The sequence below is a fragment of the Triticum urartu genome, chromosome 2, assembly GCF_003073215.2.
Source record: "Triticum urartu cultivar G1812 chromosome 2, Tu2.1, whole genome shotgun sequence".
NCBI lineage: Eukaryota > Viridiplantae > Streptophyta > Magnoliopsida > Poales > Poaceae > Triticum > Triticum urartu.
In genome coordinates, this window is record NC_053023.1 from 529,587,435 (window position 1) to 529,615,344 (window position 27,910).

The 27,910-nt window shown below is 43.0% G+C and overlaps 1 protein-coding gene across 1 annotated transcript; it reads right to left on the bottom strand.

Annotated features, from left to right (window-relative positions):
* Positions 1–498: 498 nt before the first annotated feature.
* Positions 499–16,330, bottom strand: LOC125537217. The gene is made up of 37 exons (XM_048700524.1): positions 16,133–16,330; positions 11,173–11,281; positions 11,015–11,089; positions 9,674–9,962; positions 9,438–9,508; positions 9,188–9,309; positions 9,032–9,111; positions 8,863–8,950; positions 8,484–8,637; positions 8,334–8,388; positions 8,209–8,251; positions 8,002–8,079; positions 7,761–7,821; positions 7,519–7,625; positions 7,433–7,437; positions 7,186–7,273; positions 6,650–6,737; positions 6,499–6,553; positions 6,336–6,417; positions 6,173–6,250; positions 5,988–6,029; positions 5,501–5,623; positions 5,352–5,396; positions 5,190–5,243; positions 5,037–5,114; positions 4,744–4,950; positions 4,574–4,647; positions 4,291–4,488; positions 4,122–4,205; positions 3,896–4,048; positions 3,430–3,552; positions 2,490–3,315; positions 2,253–2,374; positions 2,143–2,178; positions 1,940–2,023; positions 1,485–1,579; positions 499–1,079 (listed from the first exon to the last, which is right to left on the bottom strand). Exons 1-36 carry the CDS (start codon positions 16,328–16,330, stop codon positions 1,516–1,518), a joined length of 4,239 nt encoding a protein of 1,412 aa, XP_048556481.1. The 3' UTR covers positions 499–1,079; positions 1,485–1,515.
* Positions 16,331–27,910: the final 11,580 nt, after the last annotated feature.

Consider the following 27,910-nt stretch of genomic DNA (forward strand, 5'->3'; position numbering starts at 1 on the left):
ATAAAATTCCCATACCTTTTTTTGGATTTCGGTCAAATTTTCAAACACATGAATAGTTTCTAATTCATGAAAAAAATTGAAAATTGGAAACATTTTCTGAAGTTTCCAAACATTTTTTGGATTTGAGGAATATTTTCAAATGAATTCATCTCATTTTACATGAATTATTATTTATGTATAAATAAAACCAGATTTCTAGTTTTCTGAAACTATTCATGAGTTTAGGCCTTGTACAATGCAAGATGCTTGAAGAAATAAACCAGACTTTCATTTAGAACCGGTGCTTATGTGTATAAGACATACGCTTAATTAGGCATCTCTCCTATAGAAAGGATTGTACAAGGCCTTGATGTGCTGCTTGACCTTGGGGGTTATGGGTGAGTGATTTTCTTCGTGCGGGACGCGGACAGTCGTCCATGGTTTTCTTCCGACTTTTTAAGCGCCCGTGCGGGACGCGAGATGCTCGATGTACCACCACTTACGGTTTAATACTATATAGAGGCACTTGAAGAATGAATTACAGCAGAACATTTCTAAAAAAAACTGACTTCCAAACATCTACTATTAGCAAGCAGTGCTCCAAGTTCTTTTGTTATAAGGGCCACACGACCCACTTCATTCGTGTGCCACGGACGTGCTCCGCAAACCACATCCTAAGGATGTACAACGCCCATCCCGCTCCTGCTGTACGGACAACTGATGTGGTATGGTAGATCCATGAGTCGGGGCTCTCGGTAAAAGTAGTTGCTTACAGGAGCACTCTTGTGCTTGTGCGGCCACCGGAGAACCCAGAGAAGAGGGGGCAAACAAATTCGCCCAAGACTAAAAAAAAAACAGCCGACTCCCATAGAAAACCCTCAAATGCTGCTTCTATCTAACGCCCTAGGAGAAAACAGAGGGATGAACTCATGCATAGCTACATGGGCTAGTTCGGTCTTATCCATAAGCATGATCATCAAGCTGAACAAAAACAAGGTTCAGCAGGGCATGCATCTACAAATCGTGGTGAATTTCCACAGCCCTTGCCCGCAGAGCTGAAGTGTTGCCTGCAGAGCATGCATCTCGAGATGGTTTCAAGCCTGTGAAAATCAAACAGGCAAAATATTGTAAGTAGTCATAGTAGAGGCATTATATGGGAAAAGGAATGGTAGAAGTTAGTTAATTAAAGTTGCGACATCGACTGAAAACCAAAGTTGCATGGTGGGAGTTTCAGAACTGAAAAGACACATTTGGCAAAACAAACGAATGTACATTCGAGAGCCATAATCACCACATTTCCAAGACCCCCCCCAATCTGCTGGGCAGACTTTTGTGGATTGGTGGCAGCAGACAGTCCATGCCACCGCCAACCCCGCGAGAGGAGGAACCCAGTCACTGATTATGCTCATAGCTCAAGACATAATCATCAACAGAGCACAGCCCTGTAGCATTAGCCTACTCGACACGATCAGGGCTGAGGCGTTTAGGGTGCATTTATATATTACCTTCTGTCTCTTCCCAGTATAGCATTCCTTGTCACTCTTCATCCTCAGATTTGAACAGTTCAAGATCTGCAATATCTTCATCCTCGATTTCATCCCTGTACAATTATATATATTGTTCATGCTTGGAGCTTTAAAGTCACAATCATGAATACTTCCACAATAATTATTCTAAGGATTTCAATATCACATATCACAGTACATATCTGATTATATATATGTTAAATACAAATTAAAACCCAGAACTTTTGCACCAGATGCTTATTATCTATGTAGTACTCCCTCCGTCCGGAAATACTTGTCATTGAAATGGGTGTATCTAGATGTATTTTAGTTCTAGATACATCCATTTTCATCCATTTTGATGACAAGTATTTCCGGCCGGAGGGAGTATCATAGCAAGATGAACAAAATATATTAAATCATCTAATCACAGTTCTTGTTTTCCAGACTGTTACCTTGTCTCTTCAACATCAGTGTCACTTTCTTCATCCTCAGATTCAGATACTTGATCTTCTAAGAAATCCTCCTCGATTTTATCACTTCACATTTATATATTTTTCGTACATGATACAAGAAATAAAAATTAAAATGATCCCATCATTACATGTAGAGCAAAAAGCGTAATTAAAATATGCAATATAATATTTAGGAAACTCACTCTGAAGCTAAGAGCGCTTGCCATGCACGTAAAAATCTACAATGACATATAATACATTAACTAAGAAGAACAATATGCTATAAGATAAAACAAGAAACACAAATACTTACAGTCCATCCATGTTTGTTTGATTAACAATGTGTCGAATTAGTGATGCCAAATTACGATCAAGACGACAGGCTAGCATTAAATGTATTAAGATCATATCTTGGACGTCTTGGCCTTCAGTGTTCTTCACAAGAACAAAACAAAATTCAGAACATGCAGACAATATCACAAATCATTTCTATACACCAATTGAACAAAACTAGCTAAAACAGAATATATGTTAAGGCCTTGAGAAATACCTTTGTCAGACTTAGAATATGTGAAGGGAAATGTCTAACAAACTTTAGCATATACCAGTACATATTACTATACGCATTGACAATGACACCATTCTTCGAATAGAACAAGACGTCATTAAACAGAAATACTCCTATAGCCTTGGGTGTCCAATTTTCAACACCCTTCGGCTTAACGTTCAACGGTCCATATTGTTGATCGCTGTTTGGCCGCAGTCCATCACAAATGCTAAATAGCAGACAAAGAAACTGAAATATACTAACTGGTGGCATGAATGCAAAGTGTGCAGACATGTACTTCTGAAATCTGTCAAATGCCTTTGGGTCCTTGAACGGATCTGGCATCGCCATGGTGTCAGTTTGAAGAATTTCCCAATATGGTGGACTATTGGAGGATTGTTTTTCTTTTGACGAGGAGGAGGAGGATTGTTTTTTCTTTGACCCAGAGGAAGAGGATTGTTTTTTCTTTGACCCAGAGGAGGAGGATTGTTCAACTGTGACATAGAAAGGATTCAGAAGCTCAATGTACTTCTTATAATCCCAAGCCATACCCTCGACATCCGCAACATACAATGCTTCTGTGTCAATAACAAACAATCCATCTTCGATGCGCATGTCAGACAATTTCCATTCACCTCTCCAACAAAGTTTTTCCTTGTGCTTCTTAATGATGCAGTTCATTAGGCCACGAGCAGCTCTTCTTCCAGCATATGTCATCAAGTACAATCTTCCTTTCCATGTAAGTGAAAAAAGTCGACGAAACTTCTTCGGAAGTTTAAAAGGCCTTATCAACTTGTTTAGCCTAGCATATTTCTTAAAGGACATGTTACTGCATTTGAGAAAAGAAAGACGATTGTCAATTTTTGTTGGTTACTTGGTTGTAAGAAAATTTTAATATCAAACAAATAATGTTTTCTTATTTGGGGCATTATTAAAAACTGACCTGGTTGGTGAGGGCAGATCCACCATTATCACTTTTATACCCTCACGTATCTCTTCCTCAGGTTTTCCAATGTTATGTTCAACAAGGTATTGAGCAGCAGCACGTGATATATCAGCTTTAACCCTAAAATAAGATATAAATAAGGTTAGAACAGAGACAATCAGTAACTGATGAGGTGCTCGTCCAAAGATAGTAAAATGAGGTAATTTAAGGTAGGTGTGTATTAATCTACAAACAATTGACATTTACTAAGCAGTTTAGGCAGGTTTAGTGGAGAAAATAACTTATAATTGATGCAGAGACCAGGCCAAACAAACTTGAAACTACTAGATAAGGATGATAGTAGATTGTTCAGCAAGATATAACTAGTATGAGATACAAATGTTAAATATGACAAGACATGTATCAACAACAAGTACGCAAAACATATAACATTAGGATGGATCTATGTAACTTTCAAACATACCCGTCACTGTCATGATGATCAATAATATATGCAGCAAGTTCTACAGAATACTCTTTCATGTGCGGAAAATGAATGTGTATATCCAAATTGCCCATATACTTAATCGTTTCAATTTCGCCTCTGTAGAACTTTTTGGGGTCGTTGTTCCTAAAGCTGCGTAAACATATGAAACATAAACACTTGTTCGAACAGCAGACGAGTCAGAAGGAAAATGAATAAGCAGTACCTCCTAAGGAATTCAAGAATCAAATCATACAGATTGCCAATGCTGTCGTCTTCAGTATGTTTTAAGGATTGGCTACTTTGAACCCTAGAAGTTTCCGCTCCAAAGTTAGAAATTGACATCATAATAACTTAATAGCAATAACAGACTCAATGATATTAATCGATAATACCTGTCATCTTTTGTACCGTCTCCAGTGCCTTCTAAAGGTGGATCATCATGTTGGCCAGTAGAATTAGAACTATGACCTTTGGTGCCTTCTAAAGGTGGGCTATCATGTTGGTCAGTAGAATTAGAACTATGATCTTCGGTAGAATGAGCAGAAATACCCAGCTCTCCCTGACTGTTTTGGTCGTTGACCTTCTTTCCCCTACTGGATATTTTACTTCTAAGTTACATAATGATAATAAACAGTAATTTTTATCTCAGTAATGCATTAATGGTGTTAGTGATACCTTTTCTCCGCGGCAATAAGATCTTCCCCAACTTTATATGCTAGTGCAGCCTTGTATTGTAACCATTTGTTCATCTGTTATTATTTATATAATGTAAGCTTGTGTATGTCCAATGTTGAAACCATATTGTGAAAATACATCATCTCTTGCATAATATAGTACAAACTTACCAATGCCTTCTCAAGCAAGTAGCTGTAACACGCAAGCAATGACTTCATGTCAGTTATGATGTCACTCGGACTGACGTCCCATATTCCTCCCTCTTTGCAATTACGAATATCAGAGCGTAACAAAGTTTTCTCGCTGGCGCCATCGAGAACAGCAAACAGAACTTCTGACGTTATCTTTTCTCCTTCCATGGAACGACGCCTAATGTCCTATAAGAACACAAAAAAGGAATAAAAACTCTTTACTGATTTCATACTTACAGAACATGGTATAGAGGTTATGCAAAATAACATACGAACAACATCATAGCAACTCCGTCCTTTTGAGAAGATCGCTGTTCTAGTATTCGCACAATGAGTTTTCCCTCAAGATTCTGAAAATATATTTCAATTTCAGATAATTTTCTTACAAAATGGCGTGTAAGTAATGATCATGTTGAGTAAAATACCTTAAATTGCATATCCTCTAGAGACAATATCTCGGCAGACTCTTTAGATGAGAGCTGAACAGCATAAAAAAGGAATAAAAGAGTTATTATATCTAAAACTAATTTACAATGTGTGAGCAAACTATGAAAACAAGCATAAAAAATTTGTTCAGAATAACTTACACTATCCCAAAAATTACTATATTCACTTCTGTGTTGCAAAATGTCCTGCAGAACATTGGCAAAACGGGGGTTAATTGTGCGCAGTTTGACACACGAATAAATATATAAAAACAATAACTAGATGGGAAAGAAAAGGAAAAAAGACAGACCAATTCTGTGCTGCTAGAACTTGTATGATTAACATAATTATGCCGTTGAAGATTAAATGATGACGTAAATGCCAATAAACAATCTGAATTGATGCATATAAATTCGCCTGATTTTCCAGAGATCTGCAGGATTAATCAAGAAAATAGTGAAAATCTTTACGAGCACTCAAACAAACAAAGAGTTAATCCACTAAATTTCTAGATACAGGCCTGCTGGTTGGTAGCATTTGTGTTCTAACACAATATAATAGTGTGTAGCTGAGCCAACAAAAAATCCATTGACAAGTACTACTAGTAATAGAACATACTCAACTACTCACTACTATTACTACACCTAATCAATAGTAGTAGTTTGTTCTTACACAATATAGTGAAAACGTATTGTGTAGAAAGTCAATATGAGCACTCGAACCTACTAAGATTTGTATTAGCTTCTTCCAGATAATTATTATCAGTTAGCATTATATCTCATTTATGATGCACTTACAGGGTCAGGAAGACTGGCCAAAGTTGCTCCAGCACCATCCACCTAAAAAATGAACGAGTGAGAAGTATAATCAGATGCTCAAAGAAAAACAATCAAGTGACAAGTAGTTCACTAGTCACAAAAATTAGTACACCTAATCAATATGAACAGTGGTAGTGATATAAGAGATATGACGATGAAATTACAGTGTCTAAACTTCTCCATATTTTCTGTTCATCAAATGACCTCAAACTTGGATTCAAAACAAAGATGCGGTTATTGCACTGCACGAAAGAAGGATAGAGGACATAAAATATCAGGAAGGTTATTAAGTAAAATCTGAGACAATAACCTAACAAAGTATGAAACCTTGATAGCTGTATGAAACTGTTTGTTCCAGAATATAACACAGATATCTGTTTCCGACAATTCCTCTTGTAAATTTCGCAAACTGACAGGTTGAAAAAAAAGAACAAATTAAGTTTACTGTGGAGAGAAAAACATGTGTAAACATAGTGTAGATATGTTGTACCCATATGGTGTTAGTTCAGTATCATGATCTTTTAGGAACTTATCAAGTAACTTTCCTGCAAATGAACAATAAAATGAATTACCCTTGTCACAATCTAAGGAATCAACACATATACAAAGAATTTTGAATAATGAAGAAACAAGGTTCTCACCATGATCGTCAGCCTTCAAATGAGAAGTTGGGCTCTCAGTTGTACAATCATAATACCTTTCTCCAATTGCATTGCAAAGATTGAGATCCTAAACATTTAAACAAACATAAATAGTAAATCATAGGCTAAAAGTATTTGTTAGTAACAAATGTCTAAAGTGGTACTGAGTATACAAATCATTGATCTGGCTTCAGAAGTAGAGCATGTTGAAAGTTCTTTCTTCCTCATGTACACAATTATGTGGCTAGAAGGTTTAGTGTGCAAAGCTACAACAGCTTGTAATGTATAGAGATATATAGAAAGTGACGTGTCAAAAAAGGCGAAATTGGCCGAACTCCTAAGCAAGGTTTACTCACAGAGTGCTTAAACAAATACCCACCTAAGGACATGTGTCAAAAAAGGCGAAATGAGAAATATCATACAGCAACAACGATGTAAAATCATAGAAAGAAGGTTGAATCTAATTCCGAAGACTAGAAAAGGTCAAGGAACAGTAGCTAGAACAACGACTCATTCCATATGTATTAAGTGCATACCTCCGGGTCAGCGATGAAACCATGACATAAACGAAAGCCAAGGCCCTCAAAAATCTGAAGGTCTTTCGTGATTTTTATGTTGTAGATGCTGCAATATTACCACACAAGAGGTTATCAGAATATGAACCGCGTGAAGTAAGAAACTACAGATAAGCAAACTAACTTTTAGAAGTTGATTTTAACATCGACATGTTGATGAAGGCATCCTACTGCTACAAGCCATTGTTCTGGCGTCATGGTATAGGACACAGTCTGTAAATTAAAACAGCTCATTAACAAATTAACATCATATACTCAAGACAATGTACAGAAGTAGAAATGATTCGATTAAACCTTTTTGGCCCCGAAAACAACTTGATGAAGTTGGGCAAGATTTAGACTCAAGTTACAATCAAGTATTTTACTCAGGTCCACATCACCTCTTAGAAGGATGGCATTGCCTGCAGAACACAAGATTGACTAAAAGTAGCCCTTCAACAGGAGCTAAATTTGAATCACAATTGAGACACACTTACATAGTGCTACCAGTGCGGATGAGCCATTCATATTAGGATAAATAATGAATGTCCGGCAACCTCTAAAATACACAGATTTTGCAACATAGTCATTCCCTTGTGTCCATGAGCTGTCCAAAACCTTTGTGAAAAAGTGAATTCAGTAGTCAATTTAATTTGCCCATGCAAGCATCAAATGACATTGATGACTTAAAAATGAGGAAATATATGATTGTTAAACAGGTTTTCAGTAAGGGCATTCAAACAGTAAGAACTGTAACTTGGGAAAGAAAACAAAGTCGAAATAAATAGCATAACATACATCATTGATATGCTGCCATGCAATAGGATTTTCAACCTGATCTGAAGTATTTTGTAACAGAAGTAAAGTTCCATGTAGCTGCATAAGAAAGCAGGAAGTTATAAAACATACAAATTTATTAAAGTACATATCCAGAAAGTAACATAATAAAAAAGAAACCACCTGCAACATCACGTGAAAGTGATTCTTCCAGAACAAAGCACATACGGTTTCATTCTTATCTATCATCTGTTGTTTTATAGACTGAATACTGTCATCTCAAAACAACAGCCACATATTAATCAGTAACATGAATAGAGACATATTAACATAAACAAAGCATCAATCCATACCCATATGCTGTTAACTGAGTGTGGTTCTTGCTAAGGAAGTCATCAATCAATTCCCCTGCAATGCAATTGTTTAGAAACACTGCAGTGAACATCATTAGCTAAAACGATTTACAAATCCATAATACGAATAACCAGACTAAAAATGCTCACAATCGACTGCCTCCAAATGCGATGATGCACTCTCATCCACCTGTGAAGAACCGGGAGAATGACTCTGCACATCTGTCTTAGCTTTATGTGCAGCAAGACCAGCCAAAAGGGTGTCAAATGTATTTGTCCCTACGGCTCTAACCAGTTCTTCTTCCTAGACATCAACGTAAATTAAATAAATCACAAGGTTCTAGTAAAAACGTGAGCGAGAGAAGGTAATCACATAATCAGTACAATTAATCATCATGCTCCAATATCAGCAATCAACAAATTAAATGAAATAAAGCAATAAAATTTTGTTATGAAGCAAGCATAGAAGTAGCAACAAATACTCTTGGTCACATAGCAAAAACAAAATCAGTTCACACTTAATATTTACCTTGGGATCAACAACATTGGCATGATAAACTTTAATACCCAATTGCTCAAATAATTTGAGTTCTCCGCTGTTCTCCATATGCTCAACACTACAGCATCAACATGATATTAGAACACAAATGAACAAATCCACATAAAAGGAACAAATTAGCAACTGACCAACTGAATACCTTGTGAGCATCATTTTACATTGAATGGGTTGTGCCAAGCGTTTGACGGACTTATTTGTAGTTTTCCTAATTTTCGACACCTGTGAATTGCATTACACATTAACAGCCCAACCACGAAGCACAAAACTATTCGACTGCACGAGATTGAAAACAAACCTTGTGAGTGGCCTTAGTCATATAATAATCAGAGACACGCTCAATAAGTTTCTTCTCTGATATAGTACAGACACCTTGCCTTAAATTTAAGTTGAGCTCGCCCAATAGAATTAATGAATTACCTGTGAAGACAATCACATTCTTAATTCAAAGTAATATTAATCATTTAAATGTAGAAGAATGCCCAGGTGATAAACTAGTACTAACATAAAGCTAAAAGTGGGCATGGGGTATTGTCTGTCTGACAGACAATAGTGTGAAACAGTCCATGGAAAGCAATGACCCTGGTTGTATAATCCATGGCGGGCGGGCGGGGAACAGCTGTGTAGAAATAACAAACACGAATTTATCCTCAGTTAATTGGCTAATACACGGCACATACGCAACGTGAATCATGATAACAACTTGGGAAGGAGGGATTAGGACGAATCATTGGGTCTTACCAGTCAGAAAGTGCAGATAGGAGAGGGGTCAACGAGCTGAAACCGATCAGCGGGAGGCAGGTCGTAGAGGTCGAGGTCGAGGCAGATCGCGGAGGAAGCGCCGGGGTCGCCGGCGTGCCGACTGCGCCAGAAGCGAGGTAGATGGTAACGTAGGTCGTCAGCAGGGTGAACGGGAGTAGCAAGAGAGGTGAGGGAGAGAAACCTACAGGCGGCGGAGACGTGGAAGGCGAAGGTCGACTCGCGGATGCCGCACAGCGGGAGGCGGGTCGTCGAGGTAGAGGTCGAGGTCGAGGCAAATCGCGGAGGAAGCGCCCGGGTCGCCGGCGTGCGGACTGCTCGCGAGGTAGCAAATTGGGTCGTCGACAGGGTGAATGTGAGGAGCAACACAGGATTCACTCGATCTATCTTACAGACGAAGGAATTCGAGGCTCTCGTTCTCGATTACAGATGAACAGAGGAGTACACGAGTTGGGGAATGAGAGAGAGGAGGTAGCCGCCGCCGGGTCCTTCCGTGATCCACTGGATGCCCTATACTCTGGTGGAGCTGCTGGATCGGCTGAAGCCCATTCCGGCCCAGCTACGCGTGGGTTGGGCTTGCGCTGTCGCACGGGCCTTGGTGTTGACTCGAGGCCTTGCAGGTCACTGCCAGCTGGGGTTGCCATGTTAGTTCCGGCAAAGTTCTTAAGCAGGGCATCATAAAACGCATTGGTGATGGACTCACGACACACATATGGGATCAGAACTGGATCCCGAGACCAGCAAATATGCGACCTATTGCTAGTCTGACTGCTAATCCACCTCAATGGGTTAGTGATCTTATCCTGCCTAGCGCAGAATGGGACCGAGCTACAGTTTCGCAGATCTTCTTGCCCACCGATGCACAAGCAATTATGTCGATACCTTTGTGTATGAGGCATATAGAGGATTTTTGGTCATGGGTACATGAGAAGAACGGCGCATTCACAGTCCGTTCGGCTTACCGTATGCTTGTTGAAACAAAGATGAGGAGAGAAGCCTGGCTTGAGGGGAGAGGCCACTCGTCAGATACTGCCAGAGAAACCAAGTCCTGGGAGAGACTGTGGAAAGTGGATGTACCATCAAAAGTTAAAATCTTCCTATGGTGGCTAGCACAACAGTCGGTCCCCACAGCTGATGTCCTTCACCATCGGAACATGTCAACCACTACGAGATGTGGTTTGTGCGGCTCTGAAGACTCATGGCAACACTCTTTGCTCCATTGCACAGTTGCTCGATGTGTATGGGCGTTGCAAGATCATGACTTGGTTGAAGCTATAAACAGCACCCATGAGCCGGATGCAAGACGTTGGCTGTTCTCCCTTTTGGACACACTGTCTTCTATTGAATTCACCCAAGTAGCAGTTACCATGTGGGCTCTCTGGTATGCTCGTCGGCAGGCACTCCATGAAAACATCTTCCAAAGTCCTCTGAGCACGCATAACTTCATCATGAGATACATCAGAGCGTTGGAGGACTGCAAACCGAAGAAGAGTGCTCCGCATTCAGCTCCGAATGTTGTACAACCAAGGCAGAGGTGGATCTCTCCACCGCCGGGGTTCGCGAAGATAAGAGTTGATGGAGCGGTCTCGAGAGACAACCTGCATGGCTCGTTCAGCGCAATCTGCAGAGACTCCTATGGCCAGTTTTTGGGTGCATCAGCAATCAAAATACAGGGGGTCACGGAGCCCGCAACTCTCGAAGCACTGGCTTGCCGGGAGGCGCTAGCACTAGCTTCAGACTTGGCCCTGTCCGATTTCATTGTGGCTACTGACTGCCAGGGAGTAGCAGACGACATCAAGAATGCTACGGGAGGGACGTATGCTAGCATCGTCAAAGAGATTAGTGAAACATCAAGAGACTTTCATCAATGTACCTTCATCTTCGAAGGTAGATCCACCAATATTGAGGCGCATAGTCTCGCTAAGCACGCTTTCGGTCTGGATCTTGGGCGCCATTTGTGGCTTATAAACCCACCAGACATTCATTGTATCCCTATGAACTTATTCGAATAATAAAGTGTGTTTAGACTCAAAAAAAAAGTTAAAACTTTTCCTATGCCGCCTTGCCTTGCATTCGCTACCGACAAATCCCATTGTTACATCTTAGCCTAAAATGAAGCCTTCTCAGGGCGTTTGCGTTCTTGGTCGTCCAATTGCTTGTCCAAACGAATCGGGGTTGTCGGATCTTCAGACGAAACGATCCGGACCGTTGGATCGAGTCCGATGTGACAATCAATGAATAGTGCTTCTCATTTCTTACTTCCGAATTTATGCCATATATGGATGACACATGGGGTCTTTTGTCCGTGGGCTGCTATTTGTCATTGGCCTTGAGTGTGGGTGTGGCCGGTGCGGCTGTACACACGCGCAGGGGTCATGCCACCGCGCCGTAATTTTCGATGGCCGCCGAGGGTAGTTTCGAGATTTCACATGAGGGCGCTTGTGTGGCGTCCTATGGATGGCCGGGTCATGCGTAAGGGAAAGAGAGAGCCCGATTGGGTGAAACCCTAGCAGTTATCCCTGTCGCGCCCCTCCCCTTCGCTCTCGCGCCGCTAGCCCCGCGCTCGCCCCGTCTCCCTCGCGCCGCCAACCCCGCGCTCGCCCCGCCACCCCCACCTCCTCCCTTGGACTAGGCACTCAGCGGCTTCTTTGACGGAGGACGTACTTGCTGCACATTTCTTTTGGCCAAAGATGAGACGGGATGTTGAACGTTTTGTTGCCCGTTGCACTACATGTCAAAAACCTAAGTCACGACTCAATCCTCATGGTTTATATATGTCTTTGCCTGTACCTAGTGTTCCTTGGTAGGGTATATCTACGGAATTTGTTTTAGGTTTACCTCGAACAAAGAAGGGGAGGGATATTATATTTGTTGTTGTGGATAAATTTTCGAAAATGGCACAATTTATACCATGTCATAAAAACGATGATGTTGCTGATTTGTTCTTTCGTGAAATTATTCGCTTGCATGGTGTGCCAAATACAATTGTTTCAGATCATGATACTAGGTTTCTTAGACACTTTTGGAGATGTTTATGGGCTAAGTTGGGGACTAAACTGCTTTTTAATACTACATGTCACCCTCAAACTGATGGACAAACTAAAGTAGTCAATAGAACATTGTCTACTATGCTTAGGGTTGTTCTGAAGAATAATAAGAAAAATATGGGAAGAATGATTGCCTCATATCGAATTTGCTTATAATCGTTCGATGCATTCTACTACTAACACTGGTGCGCGTCGGTTCTAAACAAACGGTGTTTAAAGCCCCTTTCCGCGATGGCATTTGGAACGTCGCCAAATGAGTGTAGGCGATAGGGGGTCCTTCCCACACGACCCAGAAATCGTCGGGGATAAGGCCCCTACAGTACTCCTACTCGTTTCTGCTCGCATTGCCATCGCAGTCGGTATTCCATGGTGCTACATTTATGATGCGCGGCCCATCACAAACGGTTCACTATTATAGAACGTGTATGATGCACGGCCCATCACAAACGATTCACCGTTAAGAAGATTAGCTAATCATCGTACGAGTGTCGGACAGGATTACGAAACGTCGGACCGTCGTAACATCGTCATACACAACTACTATCGAACACGCTATTCTGTAATGCAACATTTATGATGCATACTTCATCATAAATAGTTAATGGTTGCGAATCATGTACGATAAGGCAACTAACACAAACATTTAGTTTGCCCACACCGTTTGTGATATTGTCTGATATCGACACGCTTTGCAAACGGCAATTGTGTGCATGCTTGCACACATTTCCTCTATGTGAACCGTCTCGGATTATGGTGCATATCGCAAACGTTTGTGTTTTACCAACCGTGTGTGTCGTAACAACCTGGAGAGCATAATTTCACCGTAATTTAATTGCTGCTTTTCCAAATTGTATCGATTTTGGATTTGAATTTGAATATATGCTACAGCATTATTCATATCCATCAGGTTCAAACAACCAATGCAGCGATTCATAGGTACATATGTTCAAGAATTACATAAGAACCAAATAAAGAATGATGAACCACAGTTGTATACTGCATACTTGTACTATTAAAGACGGTAAAGGAAGGGGCGAAATATATTCTGGTTGCTAAACAAGGTGAAGCGGAATGCCCATATTGTGCCCTCCTCCATGCAGAAGGCACGCACGACTCTAGTCCAACCCCTTGTGATGGTCGACCGCCCATCCTTCACGGTCTTCATGAAAACATCTAGATAATCATCGTGTTCTGGTAAAAATACTTTAACCTTTGCATGCCCACCAATCATGTAGTTTGAGAGGTAATCTTAAGTAAACTGCTTTGGCAACCACTGCAAAGGAATAAGATTTCAGACATTGTCATCTAACACAGCTCATTATGGGCAGTAAAAAGAAGGCTGCAGAGTTCTTACTTACCATTCTGCAGTTCGTTGTTGTTTTGGATAAAGTGTAAACAAATAGTTTAATTGCCATCTTTGGACCCATTTTACTAACAATCTTTATCAACTTCCTCACTTGATGCTGGTTCATTGATATCTCATTGCCCCATACGCAGAAAGGGTCGAAACGTGGATCTTTACCAATGACATATGTACCTAAAAGCACAAAGTTAATATTAGAAGCTAAACAGCAATGGCACAATGATGTAGTACAACACTATTTTATAATATGTCTACATACATCTGTATGTGGTAGTCCATTTGAAATCTTTAAAAAGACAAATATTTAGGAACGGAGGGATTATCTTATAACATCCAATATACTCACATATTAGATGGATTGACATCTTATATTATGGGCCGGAAGGAGTTTAGTTCGTTCTTAAAAATTATCTGCTGCTGTATCCACGGGTTACAGTTAATTTGAGCTAGTTCGGGCTCAAATAACCTTAAAGTATATCTAAACATGAGGGCTAGTTTGAGCTAGTTGCATATATAAGCCACCCAAAAAAACTAGTGTCCAACCCAAGAGGTGCTAATTGGAGCTAGTTCTCCTAGTGCATTTATTGTCAATCTAAACCTGCCATCCAAACAACTCTTTGGATGAAGTTAGTTCAGGGTTAGTAAATGAGCTAGAAAGTAACTCTAACCTCTAGCTAAGTTGAGTATCCAAACAGGGTTGTGTTGTTGCTGTTGTTGTTGCTGCTCTTCTACGTATATCTAGACATCATTAGAACATTAATGTAACACTCATCCTTGTTGCTATGTAGCCTAGGATTGCATATTTAGACATTAAGTACGGTGCATGTTGCTATGTAGCCTCAGATATATTACATACGGCCCTAGGTAACCTAAGGAAAATTTCTTGCAGATATATTCAGTTAAAAGTCTGATTCACCGATTAGTCCCTTATCAGCCGCCGGCCTATATGGTACCAGCTACGGATATCCTAAACAATGAGCAGATATAAGCCATGGGATCAAACTAACGTCAATGGTAAACAACAGTTTTTCCGAAAATGGTCCTATGTAGGTACATTAAGAAGCATGTTAAGCACAACAGGTGAAACATCAACCAAAATTACACATGGCAGACAAAATAATCTCCAAAAGATAGCTTCAGTGTGCAGGTTTAAGCACGCTATTAAAGCAAAACAAGTGGAAATGTGTGCTAACTGCAACAAGCCTAACATTTAACAACAAGCAAACATGGTCATTCAAACTGGTATTGTGCCGGTCTAAGTACACTGGTTATGGTTAAATAAAAATGGAAAGGCGTGTTAACTACAAGATGCAGCAACCAACTATAGTCATTCATAATGGTATTGTTGAAACTGGTACTGATGAAATTGAACTGCACAATTCATACTTGCACATATAGAACATCACGTTGTGAATAACTGGAATAAACAAGGCATACTACGAACAACCAAAGATGGCATTTCAAACTGAACATATGCTAACTACAAACAACCGAATAATCAAAAAACTTTAAAAGAGGCATATGCTAGCTATAACAGGTTTAACAGCAAGCAAATATATGCATTCCTATCGGTATGTTTAAAATTGGATTGATGAAATGTATTGCACAGTAAATAATTGCACATATAGAGCATCACATTGTGAACAACTGAAATAAACAAATCATGGGTTTCCTCACTTGTCACAGATGGGCTCGTTCCCGTGGGAAGAGCATGGACCCTGGATGTGCTCCATGTTGTCGCAGATGGGCTCCTTCCCCTTGGAAGAGCAGGGCTATAGGGTGCCCTCCCTGATGTCGCAGACGGGCGCTTTCCTCTTGGAAGAGCAGATGGGCTCTTTCCCCTTGAAAGAGTCGGAGAGGGTGCCGTCCTCGTGGTCGCCGTCGATGAGGTCTGACTTGGAAGCCGTAGATCCCAAGCCAGCATCGCAGAACGTGTCCTTCAGAAATGACAAAAGGGGCTTGATGGCGATGTAGAATGACACATTGTTGACAGTGAGCCAGAGGAGATCAGTGGCAGGGCCATGGATGAGATCGACGGTGGCTGAACCCGAGGGGTTGGGGTGGGCCACTTAACCTGTGACACAGCCTGCCTCAGGAGGTCGCTGTCGATGACCTCGATGTCGTAGCCGGCAGACGAGACATGCCCGCATCTAGCCTGCTGCTTGAGTGCATGCCGCCAGTAATGGTCGTCAGCTTCCTCGGTGACGTCAGGCGAAGAAACCACTATACACCTCTTTTGGGCCAGTCGCTCCTCGAGCTCCACGGGAAGCATAGCTGGGCTTAGGCTGTGATGCTCTGGAGTGGGGGATGGGGATGGGGATGGGGATCTATGGGAAAGGGGGCGTTTGGCAGGCGTCATCTAAGAAACTCAAGGCGGCCTGGGTATGGAGATCGGTGGGTAAGTTGCACGGGCAAACCGGCAGATGTTGACAATGGAGGCCTTGCGGCGTCGGTGGCGGCGGGGACTTTGCTAGGGTTTCGAGCGAGGGAGGGTGTGTGTATGTGTGTGCGCGCGCATGTCCGAGAAGGTTTCGGTGTGTGTATGTGTGTGTGGAGGGGGCGTGGGGTGTTTGAGAAACTGACGCGGGTACTGAAAATTTTACTACACGGGAGTCAAACGCGGGAGTGAAATGTCGGGCTATTGAAAATTTTGATGATAGTGCATCGCACACGGTCCGGAGATAACAACCGTGTGTTACAAAAAAGAAAAACCCTCAAGGTGGGCAGATATTTTCGATGCAGGTGGGATTGGGAACAAGAAACATTGCACACGGTCCGGAGATAACAACCGTGTGTTATGAAACAGAAAAACCCTCGAAGTGGGCAGATATTTTTGAGAGGGGGAGCCTCATTGAGCCCAATGTACTGTGCGGATGTGTGCATGACAGGTGCACCGGCGTGGCACACAGTTTGTTTGGGTGAACCGTGTTTGTTGTGTCATCCGACTTGTCTAATGTTCATAAATTTGACGAAAACTGACGCGGGAGAGGGTCAGAACACGAACACACTTGCATGTGCAACAAATTTATGTATCAAAAGGGTGGTTTGATTTTCAAATACCAAATGCAACTTCGATGTGGCACCTCTCTCGCAAAGCGCACGGTATTGCTTGCTCCCACCCTCTCGTGTCGGCACGAAGGGAATCCTAAGCTATGAATGCATGCCCCCTCTCCCTCGACCGAGGTTCACCTAGCAAAGTGCGAAGTAGCTAGCAGCCCCCCTCATCCCTCGTGTCGGCACGAAGGGAATCCTAAGCTATATATTATGAATGCATGCCCCCTCCCCCTCAACCGAGGTTCACCTAGCAAAATGCGAAGTAGCTAGCAGCCCCCCTCCTCCCTCGTGTCGGCACGAAGGGAATCCTAAGCTATATATGAATGCATGCCCCCCAACCGAGGTTCACCGTAGCAAAGTGCGAAGTAGCTAGCAGCCTCCTCCCTCGTGTCGGCACGAAGGGAATTCTAAGCTATATATTATGAATGCATGCCCCCTCCCCCTCAACCGAGGTTCACCTAGCAAAATGCGAAGTAGCTAGCAGCCCCCCTCCTCCCTCGTGTCAGCACGAAGGGAATCCTAAGCTATATATGAATGCATGCCCCCTCTCCCTCGACCGAGGTTCACATAGCAAAGTGCGAAGTAGCTAGCCACCCCCTCATCCCTCGTGTCGGCATGAAGGGAATCCTAAGCTATATATTATGAATGCATGCCCCCCCCCCCTCAACCGAGGTTCACCTAGCAAAATGCGAAGTAGCTAGCAGCCCCCCTCCTCCCTCGTGTCAGCACGAAGGGAATCCTAAGCTATATATGAATGCATGCCCCCCCCACCAACCGAGGTTCACCGTAGCAAAGTGCGAAGTAGCTAGCAACCTCCTCCCTTGTGTCGGCACGAAGGGAATTCTAAGCTATGAATGCACCAGAAGCGAGGTAGATGGTAACGTAGGTCATCAACAGGGTGAACGGGAGTTCAGCAAGAGAGGGGAGGGAGAAACCTACAGGCGGCGGATATGTGGAAGCTAACAGTCGACTCGCGGATGCCGCGCAACGGGAGGCAGGTCGTCGAGGTCGAGGTCGAGGCAGATCGCGGAGGAAGCGCCAGGGTCGCCGGCGTGCCGACTGCGCCAGAAGCGAAGTACATGGTAACGTAGGTCGTCAGCAGGGTGAACGGGAGTTCATCAAGAGAGGGGAGGGAGAGACCTACAGGCGGCGGAGACGTGGAAGCCGACGGTCGACCCGCGGATGCCGCGCAGCGGGAGGCAGGTCGTCGAGGTCGAGGTTGAGGTAGATCGGGAGGAAGCGTCGGGGTCGCCGGCGTGCTGACTGCGCCAGAAGTGAGGTAGATGGTAACGTAGATCGTCAGCAGGGTGAACGGGAGTAGCAAGAGAGGTGAGGGAGAGAAACCTACAGGCGGCGGAGATGTGGGAGGCGAAGGTCGACTCGCGGATGCCACGCAGCGGGAGGCGGGTCATCGAGGTAGAGGTCGAGGTCGAGGCAAATCACGGAGGAAGCGCCTGGGTCGCCGGCGTGCGGACTGCTCCAGAAGCGAGGTAGCAAATTGGGTCGTCAATAGGGTGAATGTGAGGAGCAACACAGGATTCACTCGATCTATCTTACAGATGAAGGAATTCGAGGCTCTCGTTCTCGATTACAGATGAAAAGAGGAGTACACGAGTTGGGGAATGAGATAGAGGAGGTAGCCGTCGTCGGGTCCTTCCGTGATCCACTGGATGCCCTACACTCTGGTGGAGCTGTTGGATCGGCTCAAGCCCATTCCGACCCAGCTACGCGTGCGTTGGGCTTGCGCTGTCGCATGGGCCTTGGTGTTGACTCGGGGCCTCGCAGGTCACTGCCAGCTGGGGTCGCCATGTTAGTTCCAGCAAAGTTAAAACTTTTCCTATGCCGCCTTGCCTTGCATTCGCTACCGACAAATGCCATTGTTACATCTTAGCCTAAAATGAAGCCTTCTCAAGGCGTTTGCATTCTTGGCCGTCCAATTGCCTGTCCAAACGAAACCGGGTCGTCAGATCTTCACGCGAAACGATCCGGACCATTGGATCGAGTCCGATGTGACAATCAATGAATAGTGCTTCTCATTTCTTACTTCTGAATTTATGCCATATATGGATGACACATGGGGTCTTTTGTCAGTGGGCTGCTATTTGTCATTGGCCTTGAGTGTGGGTGTGGCCGGTGCGGCCGTACACAGGCGCAGGGGTCATGCCACAACGCCGTAATTTTCGGTGGCCGCCAAGGGCAGTTTTGAGATTTCACATGAGGGCGCTTGTGTGGCGTCCTGTGGATGGCTGGGTCGCGCGTAAGGGAAAGAGAGAGCCCGATTGGCTGAAACCCTAGTCGTTATCCCCGTCGCGCCCCTCCCCTTCTCTCTCGCGCTGCTAGCCCCACGCTCGCCCCGTCTCCCTCGCGCCGCCAACCCCACGCTCGCCCCCCTCTCCCTCGCCCCGCCACCCCCGCCTCCTCCCTTGGACTAGGCACTCAGCGGCTTCTTTGAGAAGGATTAATGGGACACTTTGGCGTGAAGAAGACGGAGGACGTACTTGCTGCATATTTCTTTTGGCCAAAGATGAGACGGGATGTTGAACATTTTGTTACTCATTGCACTACATGTCAAAAACCTAAGTCACAACTCAATCCTCATGGTTTATATATGCCTTTGCCTGTACCTAGTATTCCTTGGTAGGGTATATCTATGGAATTTGTTTTAGGTTTACCTCGAACAAAGAAGGGGAGGAATATTATATTTGTTGTTGTGGATAAATTTTCGTAAATGGCACAATTTATACCATGTCATAAAAACGATGATGCTGCTAATGTTGCTGATTTGTTCTTTCGTGAAATTAATCGCTTGCATGGTGTGCCAAATACAATTGTTTCAGATCATGATACTAGGTTTCTTAGACACTTTTGGAGATGTTTATGGGCTAAGTTGGGGGCTAAACTATTTTTTAGTACTACATGTCACCCTCAAACTGATGGACAAACTGAAGTAGTCAATAGAACATTGTCTACTATGCTTAGGGTTGTTTTGAAGAATAATAAGAAAATATGGGAAGAATGATTGCCTCATATCGAATATGCTTATAATCGTTCGATGCATTCTACTACTAACACTGGTGCGCGTCGGTCCTAAACAAACGGTTTAAAACCCCTTTCCGCGACGCCATTTGGAACGTCGCCAAATGAGTGTGGGCGATAGGAGGTCCTTCCCACATGACCCAGAAAACGTCGGGGATAGGGCCCCTACATTACTCCTACCTGTTTCTGCTCACATTGCCATTGCAGTTGGTATTCTGTGGTGCTACGTTTATGATGCGCGCCCATCACAAACGGTTCACTATTATAGAACGTGTATGATGCGCGGCCCATCACAAACGGTTCATCGTTAAGAAGATTAGCTAATCATCGTACGAGTGTCGGACAGGATTACGAAATGCCGGACCGTCATAACATCGTCGTACACAACAACTATCGCACACGCTATTCTGTGATGCAACGTTTACGATGCATACTTCATCATAAACAGTTAATGATTGCGAATCGTGTACGATAAGGCAACTAACACGAATGTTTAGTTTGCCCGCACCGTTTGTGATATTGTCTGACATCGACACGCTTTGCAAACGACAATTGTGTGCATGCTTGCACATGTTTCCTCTCCGTGAACCATCTCGGATTATGGTGCATATCGCGAACGTTTGTGTTTTACCAACCGAGTGGGCCGTAACAACCTGGAGAGCGTAATTTTACCGTAATTTAATTACTGCTTTTCCAAATTGCACCAAATTTGGATTTAAATTTGAATGTATGCTACAGCTTTATTCATATCCATCAGGTTCAAACAACCAATGCAGCGATTCATAGGTACATATGTTCAAGAATTACATAAGAACCAAATAAAGAATGATGAACCACAGTTGTATACTATATACTTGTACTATTAAAGACGGTAAAGAAAGGGGCGAAATATATTCTGGTTGCTGAACAAGGTGAAGCGGAATGCCCATATTGTGCCCTCCTCCATGCAGAAGGCACGCACGACTCTAGTCCAACCCCTTGTGATGGCCGACCGCCCATCCTTCACGGTCTTCATGAAAACATCTAGATAATCATCGTGTTCTGGTAGAAATATTTTAACCTTTGCATGCCCACCAAACATGTAGTTTCAGAGGTAATCTTGAGTAAACTGTTTTGGCAACCACTGCAAAGGAATAAGATTTCAGACATTGTCATCTAACACAGCTCATTATGGGCAGTAAAAAGAAGGCTACAGAGTTCTTACTTACCATTCTGCAGTTCGTTGTTGTCTTGGATAAAGTGTAAACAAATAGTTTAATTGCCATCTTTGGACCCATTTTACTAACAATCTTTATCTGCTTCCTCACTTGATGCTGGTTCATTGATATCTCATTACCCCATACGCAGAAAAGGTCGAAACACGGCTTTACCAATGACATATGTACCTAAAAGCACAAAGTTAATATTAGAAGCTAAACAGCAATGGCACACTGATGTAGTACAACACTATTTTATAATATGTCTACATACATCAGTATGTGGTAGTCCATTTGAAATCTTTAAAAAGACAAATATTTAGGAACGGAGGGAGTATCTTATTGAAGGAAATATGCCCTAGAGGCAATAATAAAGTTATTTTTTATTTCCTTATATCATGATAAATGTTTATTATTCATGCTAGAATTGTATTAACCGGAAACATAATACATGTGTGAATACATAGACAAATAGAGTGTCACTAGTATGCCTCTACTTGACTAGCTCGTTGATCAAAGATGGTTATGTTTCCTAACCATAGACATGAGTTGTCATTTCATTAACGGGATCAGATCATTAGGAGAATGATGTGATTGACTTGACCCATTCCTTTAGCTTAGCACTTGATCGTTTAGTTTGTTGCTATTGCTTTCTTCATAACTTATACATGTTCCTGTGACTATGAGATTATGCAACTCCCGTTTACCGGAGGAACACTTTGTGTGCTACCAAACGTCACAACGTAACTGGGTGATTATAAAGGTGCTCTACAGGTGTCTCCGAAGGTACTTGTTGGGTTGGCGTATTTCGAGATTAGGACTTGTCACTCCGATTGTCGGAGAGGTATCTCTGGGCCCTCTCAGTAATACACATGACTCAAGCCTTGCAAGCATTGCAACTAATAAGTTAGTTGCAGGATGATGTATTACGGAACGAGTAAAGAGACTTGCCGGTAATGAGATTGAACCAGGTATTGAGATACCGACGATCGAATCTCGGGCAAGTAACATACCGATGACAAAGGGAACAACATATGTTGTTATGCGGTCTGACCGATAAAGATCTTCGTATAATATGTAGGAACCAATATGAGCATCCAGGTTCCGCTATTGGTTATTGACCGGAGACGTGTCTCGGTCATGTCTACATAGTTCTCGAACCCGTAGGGTCCGCACGCTTAAAGTTCGGTGACGATCGTAATTAGGATTTGTTGTGTTTTGATGTACCGAAGGTTGTTTGGAGTACTAGATGTGATCACGGACATGACGAGGAGTCTCGAAATGGTCGAGACATAAAGATTGATATATTGGAAGCCTATATTTGGATATCGGAATCGTTCCGGGTGAAATCGGGATTTTACCGGAGTACCGAGGGTTACCGGAACCCCCCCCCCTTGGGGGGGGGGGTTAATGGGCCTACATGGGCCCTAAGTGAGAAGAGGAGGGCCGGCCAGGGCAGGCCGTGCCCCCCTCCCCCTAGTCCGAATAGGACAAGGAAGGGGGGCGGCGCCCCCCTTTCCTCTTTCCCCCTTCCCCTTTCCTTCTCCAACAAGGCAAGAGGGACTCAGACTCCTCCAGGCGCACCCCTAGGGGCCGGCCGCACCTCCCCCCTCCCTCCTTTATATACCGGGGCAGGGGGCACCCCATGACACACAAGTTGATCTTCGTGATCGTTCCTTAGCCGTGTGCGGTGCCCCCTTCCACCATATTCCACCTCGGTCATATCGTAGCGGTGCTTAGGCAAAGCCCTGCATCGGTAGAACATCATCACTGTAATCACGCCGTTGTGCTGACGAAACTCTCCCTCAACACTCGGCTGGATCGGAGCTCGAGGGACGTCACCGAGTTGAACGTGTGCAGAACTCGGAGGTGCCGTAAGTTCGGTACTTGGATCGGTCGGATCGGGAAGACGTACGACTACTTCCTCTACGTTGTATTAACGCTTCCGTTGCCGGTCTACGAGGGTACGTAGACAACACTCTCCCCTCTCGTTGCTATGCATCACCATGATCTTGCGTGTGCGTAGGAATTTTTTTGAAATTACTACGTTCCCCAACAGTGGCATCTGAGCCAGGTTTTATGCGTTGATGTTATATGCACAAGTAGAACACAAGTGAGTTGTGGGCGATATAAGTCATACTGCTTACCAGCATGTCATACTTTGGTTCGGCGGTATTGTTGGATGAAGCGGCCCGGACCGACATTACGCGTACGCTTACGCAAGACTGGTTCTACCGACGTGCTTTGCACACTGGTGGCTGGCGGGTGTTAGTTTCTCCAGCTTTAGTTGAATCGAGTGTGGCTACGCCCGGTCCTTGCGAAGGTTAAAACAGCACCAACTTGACAAACTATCATTGTGGTTTTGATGCGTAGGTAAGAACGGTTCTTGCTAAGCCCGTAGCAGCCACGTAAAACTTGCAACAACAAAGTAGAGGACGTCTAACTTGTTTTTGCAGGGCATGTTGTGATGTGATATAGTCAAGACATGATGCTAAATTTTATTGTATGAGATGATCATGTTTTGTAACCGAGTTATCGGCAACTGGCGGGAGCCATATGGTTGTCGCTTTATTTGTATGCAATGCAATCGCGCTGTAATGCTCTACTTTATCACTAAGCGGTAGCGATAGTCGTGGAAGCATAAGATTGGCGAGACGACAACGATGCTACGATGGAGATCAAGGTGTCGTGCCGGTGACGATGGTGGTCATGACGGTACTTCGGAGATGGAGATCACAAGTACAAGCTGATGATGGCCATATCATATCACTTATATTGATTGCATGTGATGTTTATCTTTTATGCATCTTATCTTGCTTTGATTGACGGTATCATTATAAGATGATCTCTCACTAAATTTCAAGATAAAAGTGTTCTCCCTGAGTATGCACCGTTGCCAAAGTTCGTCGTGCCCAGACACCACGTGATGATCGGGTGTGATAAGCTCTACGTCCATCTACAACGGGTGCAAGCCAGTTTTGCACACGCAGAATACTCAGGTTAAACTTGACGAGCCTAGCATATGTAGATATTGCCTCGGAACACTGAGACCGAAAGGTCGAGCGTGAATCATATAGTAGATATGATCAACATATTGATGTTCACCATTGAAAGCTACTCCATTTCACGTGATGATCGGTTATGGTTTAGTTGATTTGGATCACGTGATCACTTAGAAGATTAGAGGGATGTCTTTCTAAGTGGGAGTTCTTAAGTAATATGATTAATTGAACTTAAATTTATCATAAACTTAGTACCTGATAGTGTCTTGCTTGTCTATGTTTGATTGTAGATAGATGGCCCGTGCTGTTGTTCCGTTGAATTTTAATGCGTTCCTTGAGAAAGCAAAGTTGAAAGATGATGGTAGCAATTACACGGACTGGGTCCGTAACTTGAGGATTATCCTCATTGCTGCACAGAAGAATTACGTCCTGGAAGCACCGCTGGGTGCCAGGCCTGCTGCTGGAGCAACACCAGATGTTATGAACGTCTGGCAGAGCAATGCTGATGACTACTCAATAGTTCAGTGTGCCATGCTTTACGGCTTAGAATCGGGACTTCAACGACGTTTTGAACGTCATGGAGCATATGAGATGTTCCAGGAGTTGAAGTTAATATTTCAAGCAAATGCCCCGATTGAGAGATATGAAGTCTCCAATAAGTTCTATAGCTGCAAGATGGAGGAGAATAGTTCTGTCAGTGAACATATACTCAAAATGTCTGGGTATCATAATCACTTGACTCAACTGGGAGTAAATCTTCCTGTTGATCATGTCATTGACAGAGTTCTTTAATCACTGCCACCAAGCTACAAGAGCTTCGTGATGGACTATAACATGCAAGGGATGGATAAGACGATTCCCGAGCTCTTCGCAATGCTAAAGGCTACGGAGGTAGAAATCAAGAAGGAGCATCAAGTGTTGGTGGTCAACAAGACCGCCAGTTTCAAGAAAAAGGGCAAAGGGAAGAAGAAGGGGAACTTCAAGAATAACAGCAAGCAAGTTGCTGCTCAGGAGAAGAAACCCAAATCTGGACCTAAGCCTGAAACTGAGTGCTTCTACTATAAGCAGACTCGACACTGGAAGCGGAACTACCCCAAGTATTTTGCGGATAAGAAGGATGGCAAGGTGAACAAAGGTATATGTGATATACATGTTATTGATGTGTACCTTACTAGAGCTCGCAGTAGCACCTGGGTCTTTGATACTGGTTCTGTTGCTAATATTTGCAACTCGAAATAGGGACTACAGATTAAGCGAACACTGGCGAAGGATGAGGTGACGATGCGCGTGGGAAATGGTTCCAAAGTCGATGTGATCGCAGTCAGCACGCTACCTCTACATCTACCTTCAGGATTAGTATTAGACCTAAATAATTGTTATTTGGTGCCAGCGTTGAGCATGAACATTATATTTGAATCTTGTTTGATGCGAGACGGTTATTCATTTAAATCAGAGAATAATGGTTGTTCTATTTATATGAGTAATATCTTTTATGGTCATGCACCCTTGAAGAGTGGTCTATTTTTGATGAATCTCAATAGTAGTGATACACATATTCATAATGTTGAAGCCAAAAGACGCAGAGTTGATAATGATAGTGCAACTTATTTGTGGCACTGCCGTTTAGGTCATATCGGTGTAAAGCGCATGAAGAAACTCCATACTGATGGACTTTTGGAATCACTTGATTATGAATCACTTGGTACTTGCGAACCGTGCCTCATGGGCAAGATGACTAAAACGCCGTTCTCCGGTACTATGGAGAGAGCAACAGATTTGTTGGAAATCATACATACAGATGTATGTGGTCCGATGAATGTTGAGGCTCGTGGCGGATATCGTTATTTTCTCACCTTCACAGATGATTTAAGCAGATATGGGTATATCTACTTAATGAAACATAAGTCTGAAACATTTGAAAAGTTCAAAGAATTTCAGAGTGAAGTTGAAAATCATCGTAACAAGAAAATAAAGTTTCTACGATCTGATCGTGGAGGAGAATATTTGAGTTACGAGTTTGGTCTATATTTGAAACAATGCGGAATAGTTTCGCAACTCACGCCATCCGGAACACCACAGCGTAATGGTGTGTCCGAATGTCGTAGTCGTACTTTATTAGATATGGTGCGATCTATGATGTCTCTTACTGATTTACCGCTATCATTTTGGGGTTATGCTTTAGAGACAGCTGCATTCACGTTAAATAGGGCACCAACGAAATCCATTGAGACGACACCTTATGAACTGTGGTTTGGCAAGAAACCAAAGTTGTCGTTTCTGAAAGTTTGGGGCTGCGATGCTTATGTGAAAAAGCTTCAACCTGATAAGCTCGAACCCAAATCGGAGAAATGTGTCTTCATAGGATACCCAAAGGAGACTATTGGGTACACCTTCTATCACAGATCCGAAGGCAACACATTCATTGCTAAGAATGGATCCTTTCTAGAGAAGGAGTTTCTCTCGAAAGAAGTGAGTGGGAGGAAAGTAGAACTTGATGAGGTAACTATACCTGCTCCCTTATTGGAAAGTAGTACATCACAGAAACCGGTTTCTGTGACACCTATACCAATTAGTGAGGAAGCTAATGATAATGATCATGAAACTTCAGATCAAGTTACTACCGAACCTCGTAGATCAACCAGAGTAAGATCCGCACCAGAGTGGTAAGGTAATCCTGTTCTGGAAGTCATGCTACTAGATCATGATAAACCTACGAACTATGAAGAAACGATGGTGAGCCCAGATTCCGCAAAATCTGAGATGGGATCCATGTATGAGAACAAAGTGTGGACTTTGGTTGACTTGCCCGTTGATCAGCAAGCAATTGAGAATAAATGGATCTTCAAGAAGAAGACTGACGCTGATGGTAATGTTGCTGTCTACAAAGCTCGACTTGTTGCGAGAGGTTTTCGACAAGTTCAAGGGATTGACTACGATGAGACCTTCTCACCTGTAGCAATGCTTAAGTCTGTCCGAATCATGTTAGCAATTGCCGCATTTTATGATTATGAAATTTGGCACATGGATGTCAAAACTGCATTCCTGAATGGATTACTAGAAGAAGAGTTGTATATGATGCAACCGAAAGGTTTTGTCGATCCAAAGGGAGCTAACAAAGTGTGCAAGCTCCAGCGATCCATTTATGGACTGGTGCAAGCCTCTCGGAGTTGGAATAAACGCTTTGATAGTGTGATCAAAGCATTTGGTTTTGTACAGACTTTTGGAGAAGCCTGTATTTATAAGAAAGTGAGTGGGAGCTCTGTAGCATTTCTGATATTATATGTGGATGACATATTATTGATTGGAAATGATATAGAATTTCTGGATAGCATAAAGGGATACTTGAATAAGAGTTTTTCAATGAAAGACCTCGATGAAGCTGCTTACATATTGGGCATTAAGATCTATAGAGATAGATCAAGACGCTTAATTGGACTTTCACAGAGCACATACCTTGACAAAGTTTTGAAGAAGTTCAAAATGGATCAAGCAAAGAAAGGGTTCTTGCCTGTGTTACAAGGTGTGAAGTTGAGTAAGACTCAATGTCCGACCACCGCATAAGAT

Bases quoted from the DNA above. Each gene is read 5' to 3' on its own strand.
- LOC125537217 (XM_048700524.1), bottom strand. From the start codon at position 16,330: ATGCTTCCCGTGGAGCTCGAGGAGCGACTGGCCCAAAAGAGGTGTATA. The intron at 9,963-11,014 runs GTAACTGCTACT...CCTCGCGAGCAG, and splicing joins CATACCAGAGAGCCCACATG to TCCGCACGCCGGCGACCCGG. The intron at 8,080-8,208 runs GTATGTGCTTTG...TTTCTTATGCAG, and splicing joins TGATAGATAAGAATGAAACC to CTACATGGAACTTTACTTCT.